Genomic DNA, 16,899 nt, shown 5'->3' on the forward strand with positions numbered 1-16,899 from the left:
ACTGGGATATATATGTAAAGAAAGAACTATGAGAAAGAGATACAGCCATTATATGTTAATTCAAACTCTGAAATTCCATCTTATCAAATGTAACTCCCTATTCTGACATGTATTTCTGTTTAGAAACCAAATCTCTGTTACTGTTCTAATGCTTATTCTATCCCTCTTCTCAATGCCCAATTTGCCTCCTACCCTAGTTCTTCAGTGGAGATGAACACTAGTGGAGTGTTGGTGACAGAGTCAGCTCACTAAGAAAATCCTATCCAGATGTGGCTGTGTGGGTCAGTTGGTTGGAGCATCGTCCCATACACCAAAAGGCTGCCGTACACCAAAAGGCTGCAGGTCCAACACCCGGTTGTGGCATGTACAGGAGGCAACCAATCGATGTTTCTCTCTCACATTGTTGTCTCTATCTTTCTGTCCCTTTCCTCTGTCTAAACATATCCTTGGGTAAGAACTTAAAAAACTAATTAAAAAAAACCCCAAACCCCACCCTATCTAATCTCAAACATGCTGGAGTGTGATCCCAGTCCCTGGAGACCTTATTCTCAGGTGCCTCAGCAGACAACAAGGGGTATGCTGGACTAGAGGTACTAACAGAGCCATGCCTGAGTCTCATCCCAACCAACAAACATACAGAGAGAAGCCCTTTTTCAGGGCCAGAACACTGGGACAGATCATGTAACTAGAGTTTCTGTGGGTCTGAGGGAAAAAGAGAAAAATAGTCACTATAAATGAGTGTTTTTTATTTTTTTTTTTTTTATTTTTTTTTTTTAATCCTCACCCGAGGATATTTTTCCATTTTTTGTACAGATAGAGTGGGAGCGAGAGAGAGAGAGAGAGAGAGAGAAACATCGACGTGAAGGGACACATCGAGTGGCTGCCACCCGCACGACCAACCAGGGCCGGGGACAAACTGCAACCGAAGTACGTGCCCTTAGCGGGAACCGAACCCGGGTCTCTCCAGACCGCAGGCCGACGCTCTAACCGCTGAGCCAAACCAGCCAGGGCTAAATGAGTGTTTTTTAAAGTTGTGTTTTTAATTTAAAGATCTTTCACTCTGAAATTATGACCTTATGGGATTTGAGGGTTGTAAATTGTCTTCTTCGTGAAATCCAAAAGCTTGGGAACTATTAATATAGATTAGAAGTGCCCTTAGGCCACAGCACTGAGTGACTCTCTTTGACATTTGAACAAAGAGTTGACAATATTTTTGTGTAGACATGAAATGAATTAAAATTTCTTATAAAATGTTAGAGTTCGGTATATTATGTTTAAAGAGAACGTAGACAGTAGGTATTCCTATGCAAGGCATTTGAAAGTATTTGTAGATGCTTGTTGCCCTGGTGAATTTAGGATTTTATTCCATTTTATTTCATTTGTCTGAGTCGTTGATCTTTAACGTGGCAGGTATTGTCTCTGCAGACAAGAACAACTGCAATTCACAAAGTTGAGTTTCCAGCACTGAAACACAGAGTTGTATGGTGACAGGTAAGGGAACCCGACATTATGTAGAACCATACACTGGCTTGGCTGGAGACTTTCAGGAGCTCGGGCTATGTCAGGAAATGACATTTGCCCACTTGGTCTTTTTTATTTTTTATTTTTAAAAATAAAAACTATACACTTAAGGTATATAACATGATGATGTGATATACATATACATAGTGAAATGATTTATTAGCACAGTCAAACTAATTAACAGATCTTACACAGATGCCATTTGTGTGTGTGTATAGGGGGGAGGGGTGGTGAGAAAACCTGAAATCGATTCTCTGAGCAAATTTCTAGTGTTCAATCCAATGTTATTAAGTAAAGTCATCACTCTGGACCATCGTGTCTCTAGACTTATGCAACCCACATAACTGCAGCTTTGTGCTCTTCGCCCAACATCTCCCCATTTCCTCACCTCCCTTGCCACTGCTGGGCACTGTCCTACTCTTTGCTTCTATGTGCTCAACTTTTTAAAAATTCTGCATATATGTGAAATCTTGGAGAATTTTCCTTTCTGTGTCTGGCTTATTTCACTTGGAACAACAGCCTTCAGGCTCACGCTTGCCCACTCAGCCCTTACAGTCCTAGAGCCTGAGGTGAAAGTGTCTCCCAGGGGCTGCCTCTGCTCACTTTTCACCTCTCCTATGAGGCTGGCTTAGTATGTAGCTTGGTCTTCGGGCTGGGAGTAGATTTCACTTGGACTAGTTGCCAAAAGAAGCTCTCTCTGACCTTCTTTCTTGAAGAGAAATTGTTATTTTACAATTATACAAGTAATAAAAATATATATAGTACTTAACATTGTTTCTGTATGCTAGTGGACAGGATTAAAAAATCAGCTTCTTTACAGTAAACAAATACTTAACATCACTAACTTTATCTTCTTAAATTAAACTGGCTTACAAAGCAGAAACCAGTTTTACTCATTTGCAGTGTAACAGCAGTGAGTAGGCAACTTGTGCCACGGCCCTACTTCCAAATTCTAAGACAATGGAGCCGGCTATCAAGAGGCCTGAAGTGGCTTCATCTATAACTAGGCTGCTGTTTTCAGGGATGACATTCCAGTTTAGTTAAGGTGTTTTTCTGGAGAGATTTACAAAAATCTCAGTTTTTGAACTGATTCCAAGTAAGGCTAGCGCAGGAGGTGAGGAGGAAGTGGACACGGAGGGACACAAAGGTTACCCTACCACACCTTCTCCCAAGACCCGAGCTCAAGACAACAGCCCTTTCTATTTACTGACCCCAGGTTTGTTTGTCTTCCTTACTTAAAGAGTCTTGTGCCCTGGCCGGTTTGGCTCAGCAGTTAGAGTGTCGGTCTGCGGTCCAGAGAGACCCAGGTTCGGTTCCCACTATGGGCACGTACCTCAGCTGCAGTTTGCCCACGGCCCTGGTTGGGTCGTGTGGGTGGCAACCACTCGATGTGTCCTTTCACATTGATGTTTCTCTCTCTCTCTCTCCCTCCCACTCTATCTGAACAAAAAATGGAAAAAAGTGTCCTCAGGTGAGGATAAAAAAAAAAAAAAGAGTCTTGCAGAATGGACAAGGACTAAAAAAAGTGAAAGAAGAGAGGATGGAGTTTCATCCTAAGTGTTGGGAAACACTGGACTCTTATCTTGCCAAACCACATAAATTCTCTACAAGAGGGGGTCACACATTTAGTGAGTTCTCACAAGGATGTCTGGCATAGTCTTCTATAGTTTCCTTTTTTGTTATTGTTTTAGGGAAGAGCTCTGAGCAGAGATAATTTCAAAGCTCCATCAACTATGACCTAATAATTTTTATCTCTGGGATAGTATGTTCTATAAAAATACAGTTCATTTCTTTATATAATACCATTTGCTTTTCAAGGTGTTTTCTTCTTGGTCATCATCACTGCTTCTCAAAATAGTTCAGAACGTAGATAGAATATGAATTATCATCCCTAATTCACAATTATGAAACAGGCAGAAAAAGGCCAAATGGCTTTCCCAAGACTGTAAGTGTTAGCAAAGCACCTGGTACATGCTTGATCCTTAATTACTGATTTAAACTTTAAATGACTAAGCCAGAATCATTATAAAAACTCAGTTCTCCTAATTTATCTTCATTCCTTTTGTAAGGTATTTTGAATATGAAAATCATTCATAGAACAAAAGAAAAATACAGTTCATGTATTTCACATGATTTGGGGATAAGAAGGTAACAACAATAGCTGTGATTTACCAAACTTCTTTAAAGTGCCAACAACTGTGCATTTTTTTACATATGTCACTTCCCAATCATGTTTGCAAGGTGGGTATTATATTTTATAGATGATAAAATTGAATCTCAAGATATTAAATAACTTGCCCAAGACTACACTTAGGTAGGTACTAAGCTGGGTTTGAATTTTGGTACGTCATAATACAAAACTCTCTAAGCTGCTTCATGCCTAAGGTATAATCAAGGGAGCTGAGTTTTCCAAGTGATATTCATTTGTAAAATTTTATAACATTTAAAAAAATTTTATGAAGGCTATTAGCAAAGAAATAAATGGCAGTTTTGATTAAATTAAGATGCTTTTGGATCGGGAGGAGGGTGTCTAGGGGGGGAAAAGGACAAACATCTGTAACAAAACTAAATAATTTTTAAAAAGATGCTTTTAACTACTGCCTATTTCAATCAAATGAAAAATGCATAGAATATATTCTAATTTTTGAAGAGGACACCTAATCCAGTCTTAGAATACTTAAAAAAGTAAACTTAAATAAATTGTGTTATATTTGTCACTTAGAATGAGACACAAAGAATGTCTAATTTATAAACTAATGAACAGGGACGCTTGTAGTTTGGGACAGGTCCTACTTTTCACATTGGCTGTGTGGGAAGGAAAAGGTACTAACAGCTCATTTATTAACCTTACTACTGACATAGTGCTGGAAGCTGTCTCTGTATCCATTTGGACACATAAATAGCACAAAAAAGTATCAGCATGAAATACATACAATTTCTCTAGAGAAAGTTGAAACCCTTGGAAGAGACAATTAAGGATGCAGATACACTATAAAGAAGAACTATGAAAAGTAATGTGGCCAGAAAACACCTGGGTGTAGATTAAAAAATCCACCTTTAAACAGAATGGTGGTATTATGATAACACCACCATGGGATTATACAGCCTAGTTCTAGTTTTCAGAACTTCAAATATTAAGTCTCTGGTCCTTACAGTGCACCATGAGTGCTGGCAGACGTTACCCACCATAGCTATGGTGAGAGGTCAGCTGAACAAGTGTGTGTATATTTTATAAACAAAAGCCGGGAGAAAATCAGAAAGGTCAACCAGTTCATTCATATAAATATGTGATTTGACTAAACAATTGCTATAGTATGAAATGTCTGATGTCAACTGCTTATAATATCAGAAAGGTAAATATAAATAAAATCTTCAGCTGTTTATCTATAATAGGAATAAAAGAAATAATGGGCTGACAGATTTTTCTTTTTTTTTTTTAGTGGGAACATGGTTCAATGAATCCTTGTAAGTTTTCAGGTTCAATAGCCCTTAAAAAGTGTAACAAGAAGCTTTCTTAACCGGAGGCTGGACCATGACCAGCACTGGGTTTCTTCTAGCTCTAGAGCCTGGCAAAAAAACTACTTCAGATTTTACTTCTTCTCCCCCTACTGGCAGCAGTGAGCCAATCTATTTAAGAATGGCACATACTACTGATCACCTTTCAAGGAAGGAGGAGACCCAGTGTACAGTTAAGTTTCTTCCTTGTAATTAAGCAGCATCAATGCTAAATAACTGGTGGAAAAATTAAATACGGGGAAATAATAATCTCTTAATAGATCATGACCTTGTTCAGCCAAAGTTCCCCGTGTATACTTCTCTAGAAAGCCAAAAAAGGAAAGAGGGCTTTCAAGACATTTGTTCTTCAAAAGGGTTTTCTCTTATTTCAAATATGTCTAGTTTTTTCTATTCCCTCTCAGTGTTCTGCGTCTAGAAAGGGAGTGTGAGGGTGGGAGGTGATATAAGTTGGTGGGGGCTCCAGATATAAAGGCTCACGCTCATTCATCTCAGCACTGAAAACCCAGTCTCACCTCTCTCATCCATTCTCGGATCGTTTTGCCAGCTTCTTGATGCCACACATTGTGAACAGAGTCTGTCAACGCCACAGCAGTTACCTTATTTTTTACATCTGCTTCTCGTTGAATCATCTGTTTCAAAAAAATAAAATAAAATATTGGCTATAATTTTTTTCTGCTGGGTGTAGCCTGCTTAGTCATAGATAATGGTAATAATATATTAAAAAGAAAAAAGCAATATGCATTCTTGCTCAAAGCTACTCTTTTATGCACTGAACACATGCCCTATTCTTGTCCAGAGATGTGAAAAAATGTAATATTTTCTTTTAAAAAGATAATTCCAGTTAAGTTTTAGAACTACGCAGCTCTATTATTTTCCATATGGTTTGACAATTCAAGGATTAAAGAGATCATGGGGGAAAAGGAGGAGTCCACGAGGGTTTCTTTTACCAGTTTCTTCTATCACTTCCTATTTCAATGCTTCAGGGAAGTAGTACCTATAGTTCACTGTTAGCTACTTAGGACTAACTCGTATTAATTTTCAGTAGATGGCACATAAGTAAAGAAAGATCTTGCTTTGACTTCTATTGAACCAGCCTGCTCTTCGGGATGGCCCTGTAAATTCCTTGGTGTTTTAAAGGCCCACAAAGATCTTTCTCTTCAAAGCCTATCAATATAAATTTGCTCTACAATGTATTTTTTATGTTGACAAATTATTCACTTTAACTTCTTTCTGTAGAATGTTATTACTAGAAAGTTAAATGGTTTTAAAATTTGAAAAAGAGCCACTTGAAGAAACTGAAGAATTCATCAGTGGTCTATAAGATAAGGAAACGGAAAAATAACAGTTCTAAAAGAATCATAAAAGGTTTTATATCTACTGACACTAGTGACCCTAATTTGACACAACAAATGTAAGAAAGCTTAATAAAAAGTTACAGTTAAAATACATAAATAGTAGCTTTGAATTTCATAGCATACTCTATTTCCTTGCATCAAATATTTTTTCTCCCTGTAAAAGAAGCGATTTCTCTATCATTTATTGTTAATTTCTATGAATTGCATATCAAAAATATAGTACCATGTTAAAAAAGGGAGAATTCTGAATGGTGATGAAAGCTCATACGAAGAACATTGTAAGCTGTGCTTCTGATGCCAAATGATGCCTGTTGGCATTCTGAATTAAAAATGTCTCTCTTGCTTTTAAATTCCTTCAAACCCTGCACATGCACATCCCCTCCCACTGAACTCTCATAGGGATCTAATCCATGTTAATGCTGCCTCAGCAGCATTTCCACACCTTGAATCTGTGTTCCCAGTTGTTTTCTGCTTATATAATGTGGAAATCTTAAAATCAATGTTGGTTATCAACATATAATATTACTACAAAAACTGACCTTGCAATATCAGTAATATTTAAAAGCATTAAATAATACTCTAATTCAATTCTTCACATTCATTATTAAGTAGTTTGCTACCTTCTTCTAGATTTTATTTTTAAAATAGACTCTCATTGGATCATGTTGGCACTAGAATATAAAAATTTAAACCAACATTAGAGAATAAAAGGGAAATTTCACAGCAGTGACTCCACCTGGCTCATGAAGAACTTATACGTCCTTACTCTCACTTTCTAAACAGTAACGCTTTTGGAGATCTAGACTGATTGTTGCTGAAGTTACAAAAAACAAAAACAAAAAACATGCTCTTCTGGTATTCTAAGAATATGTCTGCCTTTAAAAATAACTACCCTGGATTTTGTTGTGGTTGTTGGTAACATATGCAACTTATTTAAGGTAGTGGTGTCTGAAGACACTAAATATTGAGGACCGTCTGTGAAATAATATAAAATTAAATGTTGAATATACCGAGGATTTAGTAGCAAAAGTAGAAAATCTGGGGATTAATGTTCTACTAACCTGGAAAAATATTCAGTTGTTACATGGACTAACAGAGAAGAAAAACTTTGGTCTGTTTGTCTATCTGGCTGACATTTCATACTCAGAAGTGATGATGTGCAACTTTTCTTTACATAACATCAGATCATATAATCCAGCATGAAAATCCCGTACACTGTTCTAGCCCTTCACAGCTTAAAAGTTAGCTATATATTATATTATTAGAGGTGAGGAATGGTTAAATTAAAGAGGATATCAATGAAGAGCTATTTACAAATGAACCCAGTAACAAAGAAATTCAAGTATTTGACTGTTTAGGGTTAAAACTGTAAATCAGTGAAAATCTCAATAGTTTAGTTTTTCAGGCTATTTACCCGTCCCAGCCTTGCTGCAGCCTCATCTGGTAGTGCTAGAACTACCTGCAATGCCATTTCTGTCCAAAGACTTCTTACATTTGTGAGCCTGCCTTCCCTGCTTCCCTCCCTTACTACCTCCATTGGGAATGAGCACTGATGAAAAGTGTAGAGAATTGTAATAATGGGGGTAGACTGAACACAGGAATCAAGGTTGTTTAAGAGACAGACTTCAGATGGAATATAGCTAAAATGAGGAATGGATGGAGACTCAGGAGGGCAGAAAAACAACTCCTATAATGGTCTATAATAGAAAGCCATAATAGTCTGGAAAAACCAGAAATCTGAAAGGGAGAAAGCCTTATCACCAAAGTCTTACTAAATGTAGATCATATAAACATCTTTGAAATTCCTTGCAAAATTCTGTTTGTATATGATACAAAAATTTTTCTGGGATAAAATCTTTAGCTTTCATTAGGTTTTCAAAGGGATTTTAGTCTCTAAGAAGGATAAAGGACCATGTGATCTCAATGTTTCCATGTATTCTTGAATGAATTATGAAATACCTGCTAAATGACTCCTTTAAACAATTATAATTAAGATGAATTTAACATCTATACCAATATTTCAAAGTGAAAGGACATTCCATATTTGTTTTAATATTTTCAATATGGGATCAAGAGTTGGATAAATGTGACAAATAATTTTGATACCCCAGACAACAACATCCTAAAGTCCCATAGTTTAATAGGCGATGTGTAAGGTAAGGTTACAGTTAAAATATTGCTTGCTTTTATTTGTATGTGTATAGTTTTATATCTGAGTTGCTCTTTACAAATTTCAAAATGAATACATATTCATTCTCATTTTATTCTGAAATAATATTGAAATGTATGCAAAACTCCATTTGCAGAAGAGAAAATTCAGGCTGGGAAACTGGTTGAGGGTCACACAGATACAAAGTGACACTTGACCATGACTTTAGCCTGTGTTCTTTCCTCTGTATCATATGTATCTATTTCCCAGTAACATACCATAATACTCATATAAATGAACTCATTCGGTTAATTCCTTTTTCATGTGTGGTGCATTTCATTGACTTGGACATTTTCTTTAAATGGTAAAAAAGAAAATCTAAATCCAGATCAGTAAGGAATGTTGAAATTATAAAAAGCATGCCAAGATAGAAATCAATCATGATCAAAAACAGACTGTCAACAGCATTTAAAAATTATTATTATAGTTCTAAAATAAATGATGTCTAGGATAAGAGGGAAAATTATGTATTTCTGTAAATCACATTGATGATTTGAGAATACAAAATATTTTATGTTGTCACCTGATATTTTTGTTTCCCCTCAATTCTATTTATTTATTTATTCATAATATTCTCACCTTAGCTTGCACACAATCTCTTTCCTTCATTGTATTGCATGTTCCAAGTCTGACAAAAACTTAACCAGCCCAATAAATATCAAGTTCTTCAAACAGGTTAAAAACATACACCATCCATATGTAGGCTCATCTTGTTATTAAAATTTTTGAAATTGAGAAGAAATAAAAAACCTATTATTATTTTTTCTTTCAAGTAAGAGTAATATTTTAAACATTATGTAACTGTAACAAAATAGGAAAAGTTAGGGATTATTTGTTAAGAGTATTTTCGAGATGAAGACCAGAGGACGAGAGGGGAGCTGCTACTATCTTTGCTTCCCTCCATGTGCCTTATAGCCATCCCACAGCACTGCTATCATCTCTCCCCAGAAATCATGGAGACCTTTTCTGTCCACCTAACTTACTATGTTTTCTCTAAGGCCCTCAAATGATGTACCTGCCTACTGTCTCCACAAGTACCTGGCCAAATCCAAATACTTCACGTCACTCTAATAGTTCCTTAATTCTTTTTTTTATACCTACAGGCTGTTGTAACTTTTCCCTCGGATTCATTTCTTCCAGAACTCTACCATGAGCTACTTTTAGCAAAGGAAACGCATGGAATTTTTACTTCTACTAAATTAAATGTACAAGTTGCTATCCATTTGTCTTAGCTTAGAAGATAAACTTTGAAGGCAGGGAGATGGTGCTGTTTTAGGAAATTCTGCAATGAACTATTTGGAAGTAATTTCACATATCTAGCTGAGGGCTTTGGGTTTTGGACATTATGAATCCAACCTACTACTAAAGTCAATACTCCCAACCTAAAGAAGAACTGAACCCTAAACTGGGTTATCTTTGACCTAACCTAAGAGAAGAAATGGATAATTTCATTTTCTCATATTCATGTCCCAGCAGCCATGGCTCTTAGAATAAATAGGTCTTATATTTTCAAGTCCAAGGGGACCTTCTGAAAGAGGCCAGTGTGGGTTGGGGGTAGGAATGTATATATGTGCATGCAAGCCCAGATTTTTATTTGCATATATAATACGTTTTAAATATGTTTTTAAGGGAAATGCTTTAAAGTCTTTCATCAGCAAAAGCCAATACCTTTTAAAAAAATTCTGACATGTGTTACACATATGCACTGGGAAGGTTACAGCATGTGAATCACTTGTACAGGAAAGAATATTCTGAGAGAAAATCAAATAATGCATGTTTCCTTTAGATTAGGATCTGACACTAGTGTACATTTATAAATCTGAGGATCATTACTACTGCATGAGCATGAATGAATCATGGCTCCAGTTAACAGCACAGTTGAGGTTCTTAAAAAATATATGTATATAAATAGATTAGCTCTCTCTAGAGCTCCTTGAGTTAAGATTTCAGATGAAGTTGTTTCAAAGGTTGGAAAAGTCTGAGAAGCTGGCATCTTTTCACATTCTTGTTATGAAGATTATAATTACACTCAGTGATTCTACTTGAACGTAGTCTTTATGTGGTTTGATCCACTATGCTTTCACCAGAACTCTCTCCCATCACTTCACATGTCTGCTTGTTCCTCCCCTAGTGTGTGGCACACTGCCCTGTGTGCTATCAGTCCTACTGGGTTAAACACGTGCCCTGGGCCAAGATGACTAATCAGCCGACACTGGGTTTGGCAGAGTCTCTGCTGTTAATGTCTGTTAATGTCTTCCTGAAGATTCTTTTGCATAAGTCAATCCCAATAGCATGTTACTTACAGAACAAATATCGTCTCTGCTGCAACATTAAAACCTTGGTTCTGTCATCCAAGGCTCTTGAAGTATCTCTAGTGATTACAGCTGAAATACACACACTTTGGTAGATGAAATAGGAAAACTGAACTGCCCAGCAGGAAATTCAGACAAGTATGACATTCAGCTCTCACAGTTCTGCATTCACAATTTTTTTTTTTTTTTTTTGAAAGTAGAAGCTTTCAAGTAAGTAGTCTTCATAAGGAGTGCGGTGGTTTGGTCAAGGACTTTGGAGTCAGATTCCCTGGGTTCAAATCCCTGCTCTACCACATCTAGTAATGATACCTTGAATAAATGATTTCAGTTTTTTCTGTGTCTCAATTTCGTCACAGGTAGAAGAGAGATGAGAAATACACCTAACTCACAGAGATACTGTGAACTCAATATAAAGCAAGTGGCAGAGGACCTTGCAAAGTATACAGTTAAGACCAATGATCCCAGAAAAAATGCAAACTACCCTATAGGTATAAACTAAGTACATCCTCCTTTCTTAATATAGTGGGCAACAGAAGCTTAACTTAAAATGTATTTAATGACAAACAGATATTTTTATTAAGTTACAGATTCATACAGAAAAAAATTACGAAAGGCTGTTTTTTCTTAGAGTATGTGGTTCAATAATTGTTAAACCATCTGGCCGAGGAGTAGAAAGAATGGATTACAGTGTCTGTTTAGAACCCTGTAATCAGAATACTAGACCAGTGGTAGCACCAGGCACTTGGACATCAGAACAGAACTGCTGAAGCCACATGGTGTTAGCTCCACCTTCCCACCCCAGAGGAGCCATGGCTTAGCCGTGCCAAGCTGGGAGGACAGTCCCTTTACTGCCTTGTTTTCTACATAGATGGAGTGTAGCTAAACATATTTTTAAAACATAATCGCAGATATGAAGAATGTCCAGAGAACGGCAGTATAGTGTTGGTTTATCATTATAAGAATATAAAAATGGAACAATAGTAGTCACCTCACAGGGCAGCTGAAAGACAAATGACATAAAGCGAGGGAGCAATCAGTCCTGTCAACGGCCATTATTATTTCCTGGGCATCATTTCTAATTTCTGAAATGTATCCTTCCTTGCAGATTTGGTATCTATACACTCTTCAGTGGCATCAACATTTGTGTTGATAGGGCAGCAGTTACAAAGTGTCCTAAAACTACTCCACTCACCCTACTTCCTCAATTACGTAAAGTGATTCTGGCTTGCTTAAATATTTTTAAAGGAAATAATTATGCATAAAGAGGATTACCATACATTCCAGTTAGCCCAGGACAGTTCTAGTTTATGCCTATTGACCTGGAGTGATTAATAATGTCCTCTTACACTGTTAAAAGTATTCTGGTTTGGATGATAAATTATATGGTCTCTGTATGTATAAACAAAACACAGAAGTTAAACGTTACCCTAGCAAATGAATAAATCTTAAAGTTTCAGTGTGTGCAATGCTTAGCAATTTAAACATATACCTCAAACCTATATAGTTGTCACTATAAAATAACCATGTAGGAAAACATACAAGAAATATTTCCAAAAGTTCCTAAGTTCAAACTTGAGGGCAAGCCTTAGCACTGTGCTGAGCCCCTCACAGATGGACGCGCAGCCTCACACCCTGGGTAGGTAAACATGGCCAGCTGGAGCTCCACTGTAGCAACAGGATAAGACAACATTCTCTTTTCCTGTGCTTTGAAGTCCTAGCTTCAATTCCTACAACCTTTGTCTAATTTCAGGAAGGAAAGGGCTCTCCACAGGCAAGCACCCCGAGGGATAGGGTATGTAAACTGAAACTCCTTGGGTCACATGCATTTATGAAGATAAGTCTCCAGCCACCAGTTAGGGAATGGCAAGTTATGATTTATTATTACAGGCAGCCAGAAGAGAGCAATGATAACTTCCTTTTCCTTTCCTGCCTAGACCATGCTGCCACGTGCAGGCTCCTTCAACAACAAAAAAGCATGTGTACGGTAGGTTTAAAAGAAGAAAAAATAAATAAATATTAAGTGATTGACAATCTGGCAGATGGGAAAGAAGACCAGTACTTTACAAAAATACATGATATGAGAAAATAGGCAACCATTTGAAAAATTCACTCTACCAATCAAGAAAATAGCAAATTAATTTTAAGAAAAACAATAAAAGAGGTCACATATTAAGAAAACAGTGTAAGGGTTTATGAAAGTGACTTACTTGATTAAAACGTTTTATCGTGCAATGTTATAAGACTGATTATAAGTAGGCAAGATATTATAAAATATAGATTTGGAAATTATAACAAATATATATAAAGTGAATATATCATAAAAGTATAAGTAAGGACTAAACATCGCCAGTCCATAAAACTAAGGCAAGCTTAGCAAGGAAGATGTTTAAATGGTGGCATGGTCTTATGGAAGAATGAGAAAACTTACTAAAATTTTATAAATGTACTGTATACCAAGAAATGTTTCTGATGCTAATAAAGTAGTTAGCATGTTCACAATACTCAGTTTAAAAATCACTTATGAGCCTTTATTAATTGGTAGATACTAAAAAATACTTTGCTGTATATATAGGCAGAGAATTTGTCAATCATTGGTTTAAAACTTGTGACAAAGGATTTCATGAGGTTCGGCAGCGGCAGGCATATACATTCAGCTAGGAGAATGTTAATATACTTAAGTTTTAAAGCATGAAATTTTCTTTTGGTCTGGGAAAAAGAAAGGTAAAGGGATAAGATATCCTGCCACAAATGTATATAGTAGATAACCAAAGTATAGGAGATTGTTATGCTGTTTAACAAATTTCTCTTAAAAGCATTTATTTACATTAGGTGTGAGTTGATGGACATGTTGATTGGCTTAGCTGTGGTGAATATGTCACAATATATTCAGATATCAGGGTCATTTAGTAGTACACCTTACATATATAGTTTTTTTTTTTTAATCCTCACCAGAGGATATGTTTATTTATTTATTTTTTTTATTTGATTTAGGAGAATGAGAGAGGAGAGAGAGAGGGAGGGGAAGGGAGAGGGAGAGGGAGAAGGAGAGGGATAAGGAGAGGGAGAGGGAGAGGGAGGGAGGGAAGGAGGGAAGGAGGGAGAGAGAGAGAAGGAGAGAGAGAAGGAGAGAGAGAAACATCAATGTGAGAATGAAACAGCAATCGGTTACCTCCCTTATGTGCCTTGACCAAGGATCGAATCTGCAACCCAGGTATGTGCCCTGACCAGGAATCAAACCTGCACCCTTTTGGTGTACTGGATGATGCTCCAATCAACTGAATTAGGGTTAATACAATTTTTGATTGTCCATTATACCTCACTAAGCTGGAAAAAACCTTTTACATTGAATTTCCACATAGAAGTTTAGTCTACCTAAAATTTTACCAAAGTTTAAAAAGTAATTCTGAATTTTTTCTTAAAAAAAAATTCAGGTCCCACTTACCTGTATTGTTTAAAGACTGTATACTCTGTTACCTGACATAAACAGAGGAAGCAATGTTCTAATATATCGAGTTTTCTAAGTAATACATTATTACTATAAAGTTGATGAAGATGTGATTTCTGACTCTTTAGGACAGAAGGGAGGTTCAGATAAGTTCTGTAGGAATTCTTAACATTCTGCATATTTATGTATAATCTCATATAGAACAATTACTTGTTAAGTATGCTGGTAATTCAGGGGATATATACCTGTTTTATAGATGAAGAAACTGATGCTTAGAGAAAGTAACTTACTCATATTCACATAGTTAAATGTCAGAGCTAGATATTTTAACTCCAAATCTTGTGTCATTACACCATGACTATACATATATAATACCCTGCACTTTCTGTCCCAGTAATGATTATATCAGTTAATGATTTGCTCACTTTCTTTCCCACTGAATTGTAGGCTCCAAGAGGACAGGACCATCTTTGCCAGGTAAACACCACATCTCCAATCCCTGTGCAATGACTGGCACATATGGAATCAACCAGAAAAAGAATGGTTAAGAAGTTACAGTGATGTCTGCTTTGGTGTATTTACACAAAGACCACGCGTTAGGTTGGGTTCCCTAGGAAAGACTCTGAGATGGAACTTCGCATGCAGGATATTTACAAAGGAGTGCCCTCAGGATCAACATCTGAGGAAAGAAGGGGAACAAGGCAGAAATGGGCAGAGAGATTTCAAGGTGAGATGCAGGTCCAGCTACAGCCCTGCACAACCCCAGGAGAGCTCTGGACATAGAATGACCCTTCAGAGTCATCCCAAGATGGCTTGGCTTTTAATCTCCCATACGACTCTGTCTTTGAATATGGGTCTGAAGAGTAGCCAAAGCAATCCCTGAAGGGGCTGACAGCTGAGGCTGTCCGCTGAAGCACTCCCAAGAGCTGGGGCAGCATGTCCTCTACTGAAGGAGCAAATGGCAATGTACCACAATATCTACCTCAGGCTATACTGTCCATTCAAATCTAAATCATCCCTCCAATCTGCCTAGCACTCTGTGTCATGTTGGTATGCTCAAGATTACAATACAATTTAACTCACTAATATCTGTGACATTAAGCATATTTATCTTAGATCTTAAGTCTCTCAATCTAATGCCATATTATCTATTCTATCAAATTTTGTGTTCTCCCAAAAAGTTAAAAGATGAAGCATCGACTACGGAAAAGCATAAAGAAACCAGTCACAAATTTTAAAGAAATAGTCTATAAATCCATTGAGAAATGAATTTCAAATGAAATGTATGTGTCAGGTAAAGCAAGGTATATTTGTGATTTCGACCTAATGCACCAGGGCACAAAATAATTCCAAACTTCACATAAGTATGCAGGCATCACTACCAGTGCCTGCTACAATAAAGTCCAACCTGGTGGTGTTGGTGGGAAAAGGAAGGGTGGGCATAGACAGAGAGGTTTTACTGTAAAAGTAAAACCTTAGCTTTTCAAATCTTAGCCTTAATCCCTATAATATAAATAAAATAAAGACTGTGCTACATAAAATACAACATGGAAGACATTTGAGATATTGATTCTTTTCCAGATCTTAGTTACACTTTGCCCTCAGATATGTTGAGGTTTTTTGCCTCTAGAAATTCAGGGTAAACTTCCTTTGATCATATTTTTTCAAATGTAGGCTCAGGCTTATGCAGAAATGGTGTGGTACTGATCTAATCTGTATCTACGGCAGAGGTTGTCTTATTTTTAGATTTTAGAGTAGGCACTGACCCATTGATACAGTAAAGCAAGACCATGGAAATGTTCTTAAAATATGATGTGTTAATTGAGGGTTATTGGGGAGAAGTTGTCATCCATTTTTAAATGGGAAAGTGACATCACTATAATAAGTATTAGTCACAGGCTTCCCATATTGTTTAAAAATATTTGAACAAGGATCTCCAGGTGGCTCTTCTACCTAGAAATTTATGCTAAATACCTAAAGCTTGCGTACCTGCTTCAACATTCTTGTGAATACTGTTGCAGGAAGAATTTATATTCAACTCACTACTTACATGGACTAAACAGTCTACTGACCAACAAATACAGAAGAATCTTTTAAGCTGGCATTTTAAAATATGATTCTGATTATCAGTAATCATTTTTCTTATAAAATCACGTTACATTTCTTAAATGATAACAAAAGACTATGGGAGTAAATGATATGAAATATGTTCACTTGAGATAAGACATGTTGGGATTGTATTTCTTGCACAAAATCATATCCATTTTTAGGTGGAAGAAAAGATGAGGTTGGGATAAAAGCAGCTATTCACACCTCAATGTATTTGGCTGCACCTTCATTTCACATGTATATATACTATATGTAGTGAAAGAGCACTTCCAAGTTCAATGCCAGTGAACTACAGACAACAGTGACTGTACACTAAGTATCCTCTATCAATATCCACCGCAATGGAAACGCTGGAGGAGCACTTCAGATCACTAACAGGAAGAGGAGAGCCCTGACGCCTATCATTGAGACATCTGATGACAGCTGTGATGC

At 36.8% G+C, this 16,899-nt stretch overlaps 1 protein-coding gene across 28 annotated transcripts in view; it reads right to left on the bottom strand.

The window, feature by feature from the left end:
- The window catches only part of FAM172A (family with sequence similarity 172 member A), a 419,901-nt gene that overhangs the window by 148,851 nt on the left and 254,151 nt on the right, over positions 1 to 16,899 (bottom strand). For 24 of the 28 annotated variants that reach the window (XR_004961727.1, XR_004961726.1, XM_036280332.1 and 21 more), the window contains one exon: positions 5,550 to 5,666. Coding sequence is in view for 24 of the 28 variants with exons in the window: in XM_036280332.1 (XP_036136225.1) it covers positions 5,550 to 5,666 (117 nt within the window). In the remaining 4 variants the exon portion in view is untranslated. Of the gene's footprint in view, positions 1 to 2,124; positions 2,231 to 5,549; positions 5,667 to 14,783; positions 14,869 to 16,899 lie in introns of those variants that run through there. The other 4 variants (XR_004961729.1, XR_004961728.1, XM_036280346.1 and 1 more) reach the window with 4 other exon arrangements.

The sequence above is a fragment of the Molossus molossus genome, unplaced genomic scaffold, assembly GCF_014108415.1.
Source record: "Molossus molossus isolate mMolMol1 unplaced genomic scaffold, mMolMol1.p scaffold_m16_p_3, whole genome shotgun sequence".
Classification (NCBI taxonomy): domain Eukaryota; kingdom Metazoa; phylum Chordata; class Mammalia; order Chiroptera; family Molossidae; genus Molossus; species Molossus molossus.